The 14906-nt window shown below is 39.8% G+C and overlaps 1 protein-coding gene across 1 annotated transcript; it reads left to right on the top strand.

The window, feature by feature from the left end:
• The first annotated feature begins 5288 nt into the window (after nucleotides 1–5288).
• On the top strand, nucleotides 5289–9350 carry LOC145609533 (uncharacterized). Its single transcript, XM_081664993.1, has one exon. It carries the CDS (start codon nucleotides 5289–5291, stop codon nucleotides 9348–9350), a length of 4062 nt encoding a protein of 1353 aa, XP_081521119.1.
• The last annotated feature ends 5556 nt before the right edge of the window (nucleotides 9351–14906 follow it).

The following is a 14906-nucleotide window of genomic DNA, read 5'->3' on the forward strand; positions in this document are numbered from 1 at the left end:
ATCTTTTAAAGATCGAGATTTATAAATGATTATGATCTTATATTTTTAATTCAACAACTTGTCAATGGACGCGTTGATTTGTTAGGACAACGCATTGCTTTAACCATTTATTAACTATTACTAAAACAGAAAATTGCTGACATCATCCTCTCCCCAAACTGTATATGTGTCGCGCTATCATAAAAAAAATTTCCACCAAATGCACTTATGATGTCATATATATATTTGGTGTTTTTTTTAAAAAATAGGACTTTGTTATTTTTTTTTTATTTCAACCTTTTGACTGTGCGTGTCAATCTATATCTATATCTATATATACTAGATGAAGCCCGTGCGATGCACGGGTCGATCTATTTTTTTTTTAAAAAAATATTTTTCATATTTATGTGATTACATTTGTTATTTTATTAGTTGTACGTAATATATCATTTTATCCGTATTTGTTTTAAAATATTAGATAAAATTCCTAATCTCAAAAAATAATATCCTATTGCAGTGTTATAGAAATATTAATCCTATGTGGCGCTCTAATAATTTTTAAAAATAAAAATCCGGCGCTCTAAAATCTCGGGAAAAAACTCCCCTATATATGTATATATATATATTAGATTAGTTGTACGTAATATATTATTTTCTCCGTATTGGTTTTAAAATATTAGATAAAATTCCTAATCTCAAAAGATAATATTTCGTATTTAATTAATGTAACCATTAAAATCTCATTAGTCAATTATGCTTATGTGGCACTTGAATTATTTATTGGATAAACTATAATTTATAATCCTACTTTGCACGTTAACTAATCTTATATTAGGTGGCATAATTCTATTGTAGCGTTTTAAAAATATTAATCCTATGTGGCGTTCTAATAATTTTTTAAAAATAAAAATCCTACGTGGCGCTCTAAAATCTTGGGAAAAAATTAAACTCCCCTTTATATATATATATTAGATAGATTATATCAATCATCAATACTATATACTAAAGTAATCACCAGCATTATCCCCAAATTACACATGTCACAGTCACATTAAAAAATTTCCCGCCAATTTTTTTTTTTTTTTAAAATAATAAGATAGCTAATAAATAAATAAAAAGAGAATATACAACCTAACAAACAACCTAAAAAATAGAACAACAATAACAACTTAAATAAATAAATTTAATCATTAATCTATGAAATGCATTATATATTTGCTTTAATCTATGTATTGTTTGTTTTTTACTTAAAAAAGGATTTTCACTCAATTTCTAATTCATAACATGTTAGCAAACTAAAATTAGAGATAAGTACTTTACATTAATGTATTTAATCCATATAAATTTGATAATATAAATAGAAACTATGTATAATTTACTAAAAAAAAATAAATTTTTTTGAATATCCGTGCGTTTGCTCGGGCAAAAAACTAGTCAATACTATATACTAAAGTAATCATCAGCATTATCCCCAAAGTACATGTGTCGCGCTCACATTAAAAAAATTTCCCGCCGAAAATCCTTTTTTTTCTCTTTTTTTTTTCAAAATAAAATAGCTATAATAATAAATAAATAAAAAATAGAATATACAACTGAAACAACCTAAAAAATAGAACAATTATAACAACTTAAATAAATAAATAATTTAATCATCTATATCTATACTTAGTATTTAAAAAAGCAAACCAAAAAAAACATGTGTCATCATTCTATTACACTTCCTTATCTTCTTCTTCAACTCAACGTGCCACATGTCGTTTTACATTTTTTATTTTTGATTATACAATTTTTCTTAACTCTTTCATTAAACAATTCATCTTCATCTCCCCTCTTTAATTCAACCTTTTTAATTTCTCTCTTTGATTTTAGTCCCTCCATTTTCTTTCTATTAAGTCTCATTTCAATTAATGTCCCACAATTTTTATTTCTTTAATTATGTTTTCATTTACATATTACACTCATAATTAGTTATTGGTATTTTCTCAATCATCTCTCAATGCAAATTTCTATGAACAAGCCGTGCATTGCACGGGCCAGAAGGCTAGTTAATCTATAAAATGTATTATATATATATTCCTTTGAATCTATGTATTGTTTGTTTTCTTCTTACAAAAGAATTTTCACTCAATTTCAAATTCATAACATGTCAGCAAACTAAAATTAGAAATAAGTACTCTACATTACCGTATTTAATCTATACTTTGATAATATAAATAGATACTTCGTACAAACTTATAGTAATTTATAAAAAATATTGTTTTTTTTTGGAAGAATATCCGAGCATTGCTCGGGCAAAGAACTAGTTTATATACTAAAGTAATAAATAATAATCCCCATATTTAGTCCCAAAGTACATGTGTCACTACCTCATAAAAAAAATTCCCGCTATTTTTTTTATTTTTTATTATTGAAAGAAGTTTGTTAAATTTAGCCTTATATTTAGGGAAGGGAATAATGCACCACCATAATAATTTAAATAAAGTTAAAAAGTGTAGTAGAATATAATACAAAATATTACGTAACACTATATAATAGTATAATACTACTTAATTGAGATACATTTTTTTTTTTATGTTTTTCTTACTATCAATGAGTTCGTTTTATATGTTACTAGGTTAGGTCCCGTGCCATGCACGGTAACTTGCAATAACTACGAAGTATTTTTTAATTAACATTATATTTAATTATAAAAAATAAATTTGACAAAGTTATCAATTCGTAAAATGGATTTATTATGAAAGCCTATTATTAGCAAAATACGATATCTTAAAATACATATGTAAGTATACTTATATATATTTCACCAACAATTTATATAATTTTCTTTTTGTTTACCAAATAAATATCTTAACAATATGTATTTAACTCGTAAATAGGTTTCTTTTTTGGACACTATTACTCATTCTTTCTTACATAGCACGGGTTCTAACCTAGTTAATTATATATTCAAGCCCTTTATACAAGTGTAACAAACTTGAGAAAATGTCTAAACGTAATATTGGGTTAAATGTGAATGAAAGGTGTTTGGGCCTAGTCCATTGTCCTAAGTCCAATGACCTGAAATGACTGAAATGCTCTCCATGATCCAGCCCATTATTAATGACTGCAAAGTACATATTTACCCCTAATCTGACCAACTAAGTACAGCCTTGCCAGTTGCCACTTGAAAAGTACTTCTATAAATAGCTCTCCAATCATGCATTAATGAAATGGACTTTTTCATAATTCCCTCTCTACTTTCTCTCTAATTACGCTTTCTCTACTTTCTCTCTCTCTCTCTCGAAAGTACGTTTGCTGACTTAGATATCGAAGGGGCTTTCCCGAGGTGTGGGGGCAACTAACCTTCTCTGTTTTGCAAGCTTAGCTCTCAGACGTTAAGGAGAAGCTGAAAGATGTTTGGACAATTATTGGACTTAGTTTCTAGGACATCTTGATACCCTTACCCTAACATCCGAGGAGCATTATGTTCCTGAAACAAAAAGATATAAGCAATTAGGACTTGGCCTACTTTTAAAGAGAATTGATCCTCTCGACTTTTCCAAAAAGAGATTCATTATAGAAGAGTAATAGAATTCAAATATCACGTTCCATCCATAGAAATAAGATCGAGCCTTATTGACTCCTTTGATACAAAGAGTAATTAGAATGAAAGTATACCTACATAACATGCAAACGGGTAACATGTGCACTTTGGGATATAACATGTGCAAACGGGTAACATGTACAAAGAGAATGCAAACGTACACATACAACTATATAAATAGACATACATACATTGATACATACATAACATCGTTGAAGATCATTCAAGGCTTATTATTATTGAAATCATAGCAGCATGGAGCAATGGGTAACATTTGCACTTTGTGATATGCCAAACTCGATGATCGCGTGCTTTATTGCCTGTTTACCAAATCGAGAGTATTTACGATACACATATTCCAAATGATCAAGCTTGCGTTGTTGATCCATCATGAGACAATTAACGAAGGCCCTAAAATGATCTACCTCGTTTGGTAGGCATTGGCCATTCTTTAATGTATCAAAATAAAACTCATCAACGTAGAGTTTGAATTTCAATAATTCTTTGTTTACGAAATTAGTATTGTTAATCTCGTCTAATCTCCAAGAGAGGTTTTGTATCAGAACATCATATCGTTTCACTAATAATCGGTGTTGAGCTAATAGTTTCTCTTTGCAGCTTCTAGGCTGCGCCTCAGCAACATTACTACAACTGCTTAATACCACAATTATTAGCATCACCGTCACTAACATCCGCATCCCAACCATCTGCTTCTTTCGTTTCTCTGCCCCCATTTTCTACTGCTTTTTTTTTTTTTTGGCAACTTGCTAGATTACTATTTGCTTTATCAATAATTCAATATATATACGTCTAGATATATGTACATCAAGATCCAATGAGATCTTATATTACTAATTTATTCACTCGTTTATCTCTGATTTTGATAAAATACATACGTTACCTTAATTAATTATAGTAATTAATTTTTTTTTTTTTTTTGAGGAAATATTTTCTTTTTATTTAATTCAACAGTTTTACGTGCTTTCGACTTTTTTTTTTCTTTTGAAACAAACGTTAGAAGGGACCTTACGTGCTTTCCACTTTTTTTTTTTTTTTTTGGTGTTTATTTATAATGCATTCTTACATTATTAATTTAATATTTCCTTCCCTTGTAGTATATATTATGTTAGGTTGTTTATTGTATATGATACGGCCCTATTCATTTCAATGTATTTTTATCGAACTTAAATTATTTTTGTATGGGATAATACCGACAACATAGCTGTTTGGCCGATAAACACCTTAATGTTACAAATTATATGTACAATTAGCAAACTAGCTTAGCATCCACAATAGCCGGTTTCTCGGCCACGTGGAGAGCAGCTTAAAACCACGCAGGCACCTGCCACCTACAAGGTCGGTGCGCCACCTATAAGGTCGGTGCGCCACCTATAGGGATATGTGGCACCTGCTTGGTTATCCCCCTATATATACCCAGCCACATTTTCATGTTGAAGGTACAATCTCAAAATCTCCCTCTCTCTCTCTCTACACTTTTTCTCTCTCTTCAAACCTTCCTCCTCAGATTACTAACTTTAACATCGGAGCGGTTATTCCCGGATAACCCCCGGGCTAGATTATCTGTGCTGACTGTGCAGGTATCAAATTGGACGGTAAACCTTTACCAACCCCAAGACATCTCGGTATCGGAACTCACCCGGAACAATTGGCGCTAGAAGGAGGGGAAGTAATAACTTCTATCGTCCAAAAAAGACCTCCCACAGTCATGGAAGGAAATACCGAAACTACACCCATCCCAGAATCAGAAAACCGGAATTTTGATAGCGGCATCCTGGCCACTGACGGCAACAGGGCCGTAAACACTATACCGGAAATAACGGTGGAGGATGAAACCCACCTTCTTTATAAGGACACGGTAAACGTACCGCTAACACCGGAAAGAACCCAGGCTATCCCGGATCCCTGGGGAGAGTTCACTCCGGAAGAGTTAGAGATAACGGCCAAAGTCATGCAGGCAATGTCCCGAAAAAGGAAAGAGGCCGGGATTGCGGCCACGAGAGAACCACAAAGAAGGCCGACACCGCCCGTAATTATTAACCTTGAAGATCAGTTCAATCAGGCCGAACAACAGCCTCAGCCGCGACCACCACCGCGTGAAATGGTGATGCCCTCTGAACGACAGGTCACAAGAACTGCGCAAAGGGAGGAATCAGAATCATACCGACAGGAGGCCAGTAGCGGGCCGCCGAGGCACTTAGCCAGGGCCATCATTCGACCAAGGACGTCTCCCTTTACGCAAGAGGTCCTTGATCAGCAAATGGAAAAAATAAAAATGCCGGCGTGTACCTATGACGGCAAGGGTGATCCAAAGAGGTATGTAGCGGCCTTTGAAAGCCATATGCTGCTATATACCGATACTGACGCGGTATGGTGCAAGGTTTTCCCTACAACGCTGGTAGGGGCTGCCTCAGATTGGTTGACTAATCTCCCACCCGGGTCTATCGACTGTTTTGAGACCCTTGTTGAGATGTTCACAAGTCAGTATGTGAGCAACAGTGCAAGAGAGAGAACCTCAGGGGAACTCATGTCTATCAGACAAAGAAGGGACGAATCACTGAGAGATTTCGTTCGGCGTTTCAATAATGAAGCTAATACCATTCCAAAATTACAGCAAGAGATAGCCGTCATGGCTTTGATGAGTGGTCTAGCCGACAGTGATTTTAAGAGATACATGGCGCGAAAATCCTTCCCCAACCTGGGGATAGCATTCAGCAAAGCTCATGAATATATCAAGAGCGAAGAACTTCTGAAAGCAGGCAACCAGACGGTCTCGGCAGAACCGTCTCGACGACAAAACACGTATGTACCAGTAGAAACCCCGGTGGAATGGGTTAGAAGGCAGAACCCACAGAAAGCGAACAGACCTGCCAGAGGTCTGGGACGGTACAATAATTATACTCAACTGAACACACCAAGGGCCGCTATTTATTCAATAAATCAGCACAAGGAAGATTGGACCCGGCCGGCACCAATGATAACGAAGGGCCGAGATATAAAGAAATATTGCATGTTCCACAAAGATGTCGGCCATTATACCGAAGAGTGTATCCAGTTGAAAGAAAACATTGAAGACCTTATTAGAAAGGGACACCTCTCCCAATACCGGTCTCAGGGGGGAACCAGCCGACAATCAGCACCATTGGCCCGACAAACCGAATATCGGAAACAAGGAGACCTGTCAACACAAGATGATACCTATCGTCCAGGCCATGCCGATTCTTATCGGCAAGGTACTGCGCCTCCTGGACGTAAGATAACCATAGAAGTAATTACCGGAGGGCCCGTGCATGGGGGTTCCGTTAGCGGTGCAAAGAAAAGCTTGTCGGAATTCAAACATGTGGTGAACGCTTTAGGAGTAGATGAACGACCTCGACCCGCGACAATGCCACGCGTATCATTCTCCGAGGACGATGCAAAGGGTATAGTTTTTCCTCATGACGACCCGTTAGTGTTGATATTGGCAATCAATGGGTGCGACGTCAAGCGCGCGTTGGTAGACGGGGGCAGCTCGGCAAACATTTTGTTCGCAAGAGTGTTTGATGCAATGATGATAGGTCGAAAGTACCTAACGCCGGTGTCATACCCGGTTATCGGTTTTAACGGGTCAACAGTCAGACCCGAGGGAAGCATAATACTGCAAGTAAGAATTGGGGAAGGATCGATGGCACGGGACGTGATGACAGAATTCCTGATTGTAGACGTGCCGTCAGCATACAACGTTATTATTGGTAGACCATTAATTCATGATGTGCAAGCAGTGGTATCGACATATCACCTCACGATGGTTTATGTGTCCAATGTCGGCAAAACAGAGCGTATCCGAGGCAGTCAAACAATGGCAAGAGAATGCTACGTATCGACATTAAAGCAACCTGGCCGACAAAGTTCAACGAACTTGCATAATAAAAAAAGAGAGCGATCCCCCTCTACCCAAGATTTGGCAATGACGAATTTTGACACAAGGCCCGTAACTGTGCCAAGACCGCTGTCGGGAGGAGAAACAATTAATGTCGAATCGCAGCCCGGAGTTGCTAATCGTACAGTGAAGATAGGCTCCGATATGGATAGCGATATGCAATGCCACTTGATTGAACTCTTGAGAGAGAATGCGGATGTTTTCGCATTCTCGGCTGACGAAATGCCAGGTATTCACCCAGATATAATGGTGCACAAGTTGAATGTTGATAGGCGAGCTAGACCGGTACGACAGAAGAAAAGGAACTTTTCAACAGAAAAAATTGAAGCGATACAAGCAGAAGTGAATAAGTTATTAGCGGCAGGTTTTATAGAGCCGTGCACATATCCGGAATGGTTAGCCAATGTCGTAATGGTTAGAAAGCCGTCAGGAAAGTGGAGAATGTGCGTTGATTTTACCGATTTAAACAAGGCTTGCCCAAAAGACTGCTATCCATTGCCGAGAATAGATCGACTGGTTGACTCCACGTCAGGCCATGCACTTTTAAGTTTTATGGATGCCTTTTCTGGATACCACCAAGTCAGCCTCTATCAGCCGGACCGAAACAAAGCGGCATTTATCACAGATGCTGGAGTTTATTGCTATAAAGCCATGCCTTTTGGGTTGAGGAATGCAGGAGCAACATACCAAAAACTGGTAGATAAAGTTTTCGCCGACCAAAAGGGAAGAAATGTCGAAGTTTATGTTGACGACTCCATTGTGAAAAGCCGTCTAGCTGCAGATCATATTGAAGACTTAAGGGAGACGTTCAATACTCTACGACAATATCGGATGAAGCTGAATCCCGAGAAGTGTGTGTTTGGAGTCAAGTCCGGAAAATTCTTGGGCTTCATGGTTAGTGAGAGAGGAATAGATGCTAATCCCGACAAAGTAGAAGCTATCCTCAGCCTTCCGCAACCGAGATCAATTAAAGATATACAAAAGTTAACGGGCCGAATGGCGGCTTTAACGAGATTTATCAGCAAATCTGCCGACAAGGCTCTGCCATTTTTCGTAGTTCTACGACAAAACAAGACTTTTGTTTGGGGACCAGAGCACGTCAAAGCATTAGAAGCCGTTAAGAATCATCTGCGATCATTACCAACAATAGCAAGGCCGGAAACGGGGGAAACACTACAACTTTACATCTCGGCATCCCCCAAAACGGTAGCAGCAGTACTATTAGTGGAACGGAAGAAAACACAGATGCCTATATATTTTGTAAGCCATGTGTTAAATGCTGCAGAACGACGATACCCCCTAGTGGAAAAAACCGCATATGCAGTCGTAATAGCGGCAAGAAAACAGCGACCGTACTTTGATGCACATGCCATTGAGATTTTAATAAATCAACCACTAGAGAAATCTCTTCAAAAGATGGAAACCTCTGGCCGTCTGCTGAAATGGGCAATTGAGTTGTCGGAATATGCGCTGATCTATAAGCCAAGAGTGTCGATCAAGGCCCAGGCCCTATCAGATTTTATAGTCGAGACCTCTTACAATGAAGAGGAGGAAGAAATCGGCATCTGGAAAGTGTCCGTTGACGGCTCTTCAGCCGCAACCGGATCCGGGGCCGGTATAATCCTTACTTCCCCACAGGGAGATATATTCGAATATGCAATTAGATTCAAGTTTAAGGCATCCAATAATGAGGCTGAGTACGAAGCAGCACTGGCCGGGGTCCAATTATGCATAGCGGCAGAAGCAAAGAAAGTAGAGCTTTCCACAGATTCGCAGTTGGTAGCAAGCCATTTTGATGGGACATACGAAGCACGTGAGCCGACAATGATGGCCTACTTAGAAAAGCTCTGAAATGCGACAACAACACTTGATCAATTCGTGATCAATCTAATACCACGTGGGCAAAACACTCAGGCAGATGCATTGGCAAAATTGGCAAGTTCAAGTTTTAATAACTTAGAACGCACAGTGATGGTTGAGGTTCTGGAACACAAAAGTATAGATGAAAAAGAGCAAAAAGAAGTAAATTGTGTGACGCAAAGCCGAGAATGGTATGATGACATTCTGGCGTATAAGTTGCAGGGTGTACTTCCGACAAATAAAAGCGAGGCACAAAGGATCAAGAAGGATAGCGTCTGGTTCATTATGTTTCGGGGCATGCTGTACAAGAGAGGCTTCTCACTGCCATTGCGTAGATGTTTAACGGCATATGAGTCAGCGAGACTAATAGAAGAAATACATGAGGGTGATTGCGGTAATCACTCAAACGGCAGGTCAATGTCCTTAGAAGCAATGAAAAGAGGGTATTATTGGCCGACAATGAGCTCGGATACTCTATCCTACGCCAAGAAGTGTGATAAGTGTCAGAAATTTGGTCCAGTAATAAATCAACCACCTAACGACCTAACACCTATCCTCAACCCTATCCCATTCGCCCAATGGGGGATGGATATTGTCGGACCTTTTACTTCGGCAACGGGAGGCCGTAAATTTCTGATATTAGGAATAGAATACTTCACGAAGTGGATCGAGGCGGAGCCGGTTGCGAAGATAACTGCTAATGAGGTGAAGAAGTTTATCTGGAAAAACATTTTCACCAGATTTGGGTTGCCGATAGCAATGGTATTTGATCACGGTTCGCAATTTGACTGTAATCCGGTTAAAAATTTCCTCAGCATATATAAGGTGAAGTTCGCATATGCCGCAGTTTGTCACCCTCAATCCAATGGCCAAGCTGAAGCCGCTAACAAACAAATACTAACCGCACTGAAAAAGAAGATTGACGACGCCAAAGGACTTTGGGCAGACTTGGTGCCGGAAATATTATGGGCTAACAGGACGACAACAAAAGAGACGACGGGAGAATCACCTTTCAATCTGGCGTTTGGATCGGAGGCCGTCATCCCTGCAGAAGTAGGGTTACCGACATTTCGAATTCAACACTTCTGCGAGGACCAAAATGATTTGCTATTACGACAGCAGTTAGATTTCTTACCAGAAGTAAGGCTAACGGCTTCCATTAAGTCTGCAGCCTATAAAAACAGAATGAGCCAAGCCTACAACAAGCGCGTCAACCATAGGCCGTTAGAAGATGGAGACCTAGTGTTGCGTAGAACAGCTGCAACGGGAAAAGGAAATGCCGATGGTAAATTCACGGCAAACTGGGAAGGTCCGTATCAAACATACGAAACAATACGCCAAGGCTCCTATCGTCTTATGACATTAGAGGGAGCCCAGTTGAAAAATGTTTGGAACGCAGCTGTCCTAAAAAAGTATTATGCTTAATCCTATGTATTTTGTACTAAGTTAGCTAAATTTGATATGTATTTTGTACCAGTAATAGTCTTAGATGTCGGCATAACTATTCCATATGTGTTTTGTACTTATCAATTCTAAGGACTGCTTTGTACGCAAATTTTATTTTGGCGGAAAGCCGTTAATAAGAAATGCGAAATAATCAGCAATAAAAATGAGAACCATCTGCCCACTTTCGATATGGACTTGCAAACGGCCTAGCTAGCCGTAACAGCCATTCAAGTGTCGAGATGGTTGGATAACTATGCACCTAAAGGTGAGTTGAATAGACGGTCTGATCCACTGTCGTTGCTCAGCCTGCTAAAGGTCGCAACACAAAAAAAAAAAAAAAAAATTGTAGCACGGCAGTATATTGTTCAAGGACAATAATGAGTTTCACGAATAAATGCTAAGGCATTTACCCGTAAAACTGCGGGGCAAGCGTATTATGAATAATAAACAAAATTAACTAGAACAAGCAAAATTGACCACTAACAAGAGCACAAGCGCAAATATCATAGACAAAAAATATAAGCATGGTCATCAAAAGAGAACGGATTATCATACACAGCCGATAGTAATTAAAAAGTGAGCTAATAAAACAGTTAGATAAGCAAAATCAAAGTAAGTCCCTTATCGGACATAAATTATACAGACATAAGTTCTTCAGTAACTAAGTTAAAACAGAAACAGATGGATGACGGCCCAAATACTTCAGTTCTCTTTAGACTCGGACTCCTTCCCTAAACCATCATCATGGGGAGGAGTAGCAAGAAGGGCGTCATCAAACTCCTCTTCAGGAAGGCCGCGAGGGTCAAGATTCTTCATTGTAGCAAGGCTGGGAGGATCATCAAAATACTCCTGTTCATAGCTAGTAGGAGATAGATGTCGGTCAGAACCGTACGCATCCTCCACTACCTGCCATTTCTCCTCGTCCCACTCCTCGGCCTTACAAACGCACCGATGCGCAGCAACCCAACCGCCGGTATAGCGATCAACCAACTTGTTACGGTACAAGTCCGACGTAAAAACCGATTGACAGCTCTACGCTTTATGGCCGGCTTTTCCGAACGCAGTAGTTCAAGGCTATCCTCGGCCCTCTTCCTGCCGCTCTTCTCGGCTTCCAATTGCTGCTCAAGATCAGCAATTCGAGCTTTTAGCTGAGTCTGATCCTCAAGCTTCTTGAATAGCTCATCACGGTCAGCGGCCTTGCCCTCCATCAGCTTCAGCTTGCCCTTATAACCTTCGATCTCAGCATTATGGGCCTTGCGTTCATCATCAGCCTTTTTCAGAATAAGCTCCGCCTTATCTGCCTGCCTCTGATAATGCCTATACATATGAACAACCTCAACAGCAGAGTTGAAGGTCTTTAAAAAAAAAAAAAAAAAAACATTATGAGGAACAAATCTTGATAGCATATAACTAAAAGGACGAGCAAAAACAGAAAAGAGAAAAGAAATAAAATAAAGAATTAAGTGACATACCTTCAGTAGGTTGTTCATCATCTCACCACAAGGAGCCACAACACGGCCAGTAGGCCTGTCGGCAGGAGTGGGTAGATCTTTCAGCATTCGCCAGACAAGGCTGCCCCCAGATGACGGATCGTCAGAATAAACAGACTCACCTCTGTTCACCGTCAGCGTTGGACGCCAAGACTCACTGGCGTTACCAGCTGGAAAGGCCGAGAGCTCATCTGCTACTTCTTGAGGAATTTTTACATGTGGTACCTCGATGAACTCCGACACAGAGGCAGGAACAAATGCGTTCTGGCCGCTAAGTCCAGATAAGCCGATGTTAGCCTGAGTGGTCACCTTGGTAACAGTAATGACCTTCTCGGCTTCAGAACGGGGCGGCTGCAAGGACGACAGGTCGATATCACCGACATCATCCTCGTCCAAGTTCACAACGCTGAGCTCGGCAGCGGAAGCTTTTGGCTGATTTGCTTGTTGGTCAGAAGCGGGAGTTGTCTTTCGCTTCTTAGACTGATCACGGTCGCTGGTTGAAGTGGTCCTTTTGGACTTACCGGCACCACCACCCCTCCTAAGGGAAAGAACAGTTGATCCCGCCGGTTTCGATTGGGAAACAGCCGTCATGTCTCTCCTATCTCTTCGCCTACCCCTCTGAGCTCTGGTAGCAAACTTGGGAAGGTTGTCGAGCTTTTTCTGGGGGTTGGGAGGGCACTGATGCTTGACGCTGCCGTCAGGATAAAGACCGAGTCGGGCGTTGTCTAGCTTGTCAACACCTGTTTAAAATCATGACGGATGAACGGTTAAACCAACGATAAGAATAACGGAAATATTAGACAAAACAACACGTTGTAATGAAAATAAAACATCAGGGAAAAGTAAAAAAAAAAAAAAAAAAAAAATTATTAATATATATACAAGGTTAATCACGGCACGGGTAAAACATGCAGGGAAAGAATTACAGTATAATTACAAAACACGAAAACTGTGTGCAAATAAATGATAACGGTAAAAACAACAATGATGACTTTAAATCATACCCATTGCATCAGTATGGCAGAGACCGACATGAGACAGGGGAGCGTTGCCCAGGATATAATTACAGTTGGGCAGCCACTCCCTTGGAACGACCTTAACTTGTCTACCCTCGTTAACATAAATACACTCAAAAAACCGAAAGGCTTTTCGTTCAAGATTGCCTAAACTCCTATCCCTAAGTGTATCAAACCAGGTATGAGGAGGATAGAAGGTCCTTCGCAAAGCAAAGTTATCAGGAACCTTCAGAAAATAAAATTGATTCTGCCAATTCTTACAACTGGTCAGCTTTGGCCACACTGTAATTCTACCGCTAGTAGTGAGAAGAGACCACCAACCAGGTGATTGACTGTCTTTTTTAAGACGGTGAATCTTACGCACAAGATTCAGAGTTAGCGGAAAATCCATATAAATCATCGTCCATACTAAAGATACAATATTGCGAACGGCAGGAGGAGTTAACTGGGCAATGCAAATATTCCAGGCCCTAAACATTTTTTCGATGAAGGGATGAAGCGGAAAGCGGAGTCCGAACTCCAGATGTTTAGCATACACGGCAATATGCCCAGCTGGGCAGTCAAACACAGTGCTACCAGAGGGCGGTAAAGTAAGAACATAGTCATCAGGAAGCCCGAAAAACCTCTTCCCAACACCACAATAATCCTTCTCGGCAGCAGTTGCCAACCATTTGTCGTCAATAACGACAGTCTTTACCTTTAGTGTGTCGGCCATCACTAGAGGACGTCGATGTTGCTCATCATCATCTTCTGAATTGTACCCCTCATTTAATGCTTCCTCGGCAATGATTTGTTCGCCAATGTTAATGTCATCATTTATATCGGAGTCAGTCTCTTCGTTATCGGATCCAGACTGTCGTCCACTTCCGCCAGCTTCTTCTTCCTCTCCCTGATTTTCACTATCTCCGCCTTCCTCATCTGAAATCTCATCCCTACCTGACGTTGCGCTGCGTTCAGTAGATCCCATGTCTTCTTCATTAAGACCAGACGCTTCGGCTTCAGGATCAACAAGGGGCTCTTTACCAGGACGCCTATCAGCGCTCTCGGCCTGGTTAGGATCAACGCTAGGACGTTTAGTTCTCGGCATTTTCTGGACGCCGATTTTACCAAGATTAGACCCGTATTCGTCGAGGAAGATATATGATTCAATGTCCTCAATAACACTGATAGATTCAAGTTCAATAAGATCAATGTCTTCTAATATACCAATGTTAACAAGCTGAGAAGGCTTTTCAGCTTCCTTTTCTGACGCTGAGGACAAGTGCACAAACGGGTCAGCCTCACAGGCCTCACCCGCAATAGAATTTTTTATAGATTCACGCATAACCAACTCAACACACACAGAAACATCAAAACCCACTACATACAAGTCACAAACATCGAGCAATAAAATTAAAAAGAGAAATTCAAAGTTTTTTACCTCTACACGAAGCGGACAACTTCGACGAATCGCAAAAGTAGGACGGAGCAACTAAGTCTTGAAAGTAGCTAAATTCCTTCGACCAAAGTATGACCCAAGTAAATCTTCGCACTGACAATCACTCGGAGTAGCAACAGAACCGTTTTTTGGGAATTTTTGAGAGATTTTTTGGGAA

Source organism: Chenopodium album, chromosome 23 (assembly GCF_948465745.1).
Source record: "Chenopodium album chromosome 23, dcCheAlbu1.1, whole genome shotgun sequence".
Taxonomy (NCBI): Eukaryota; Viridiplantae; Streptophyta; class Magnoliopsida; order Caryophyllales; family Amaranthaceae; genus Chenopodium; species Chenopodium album.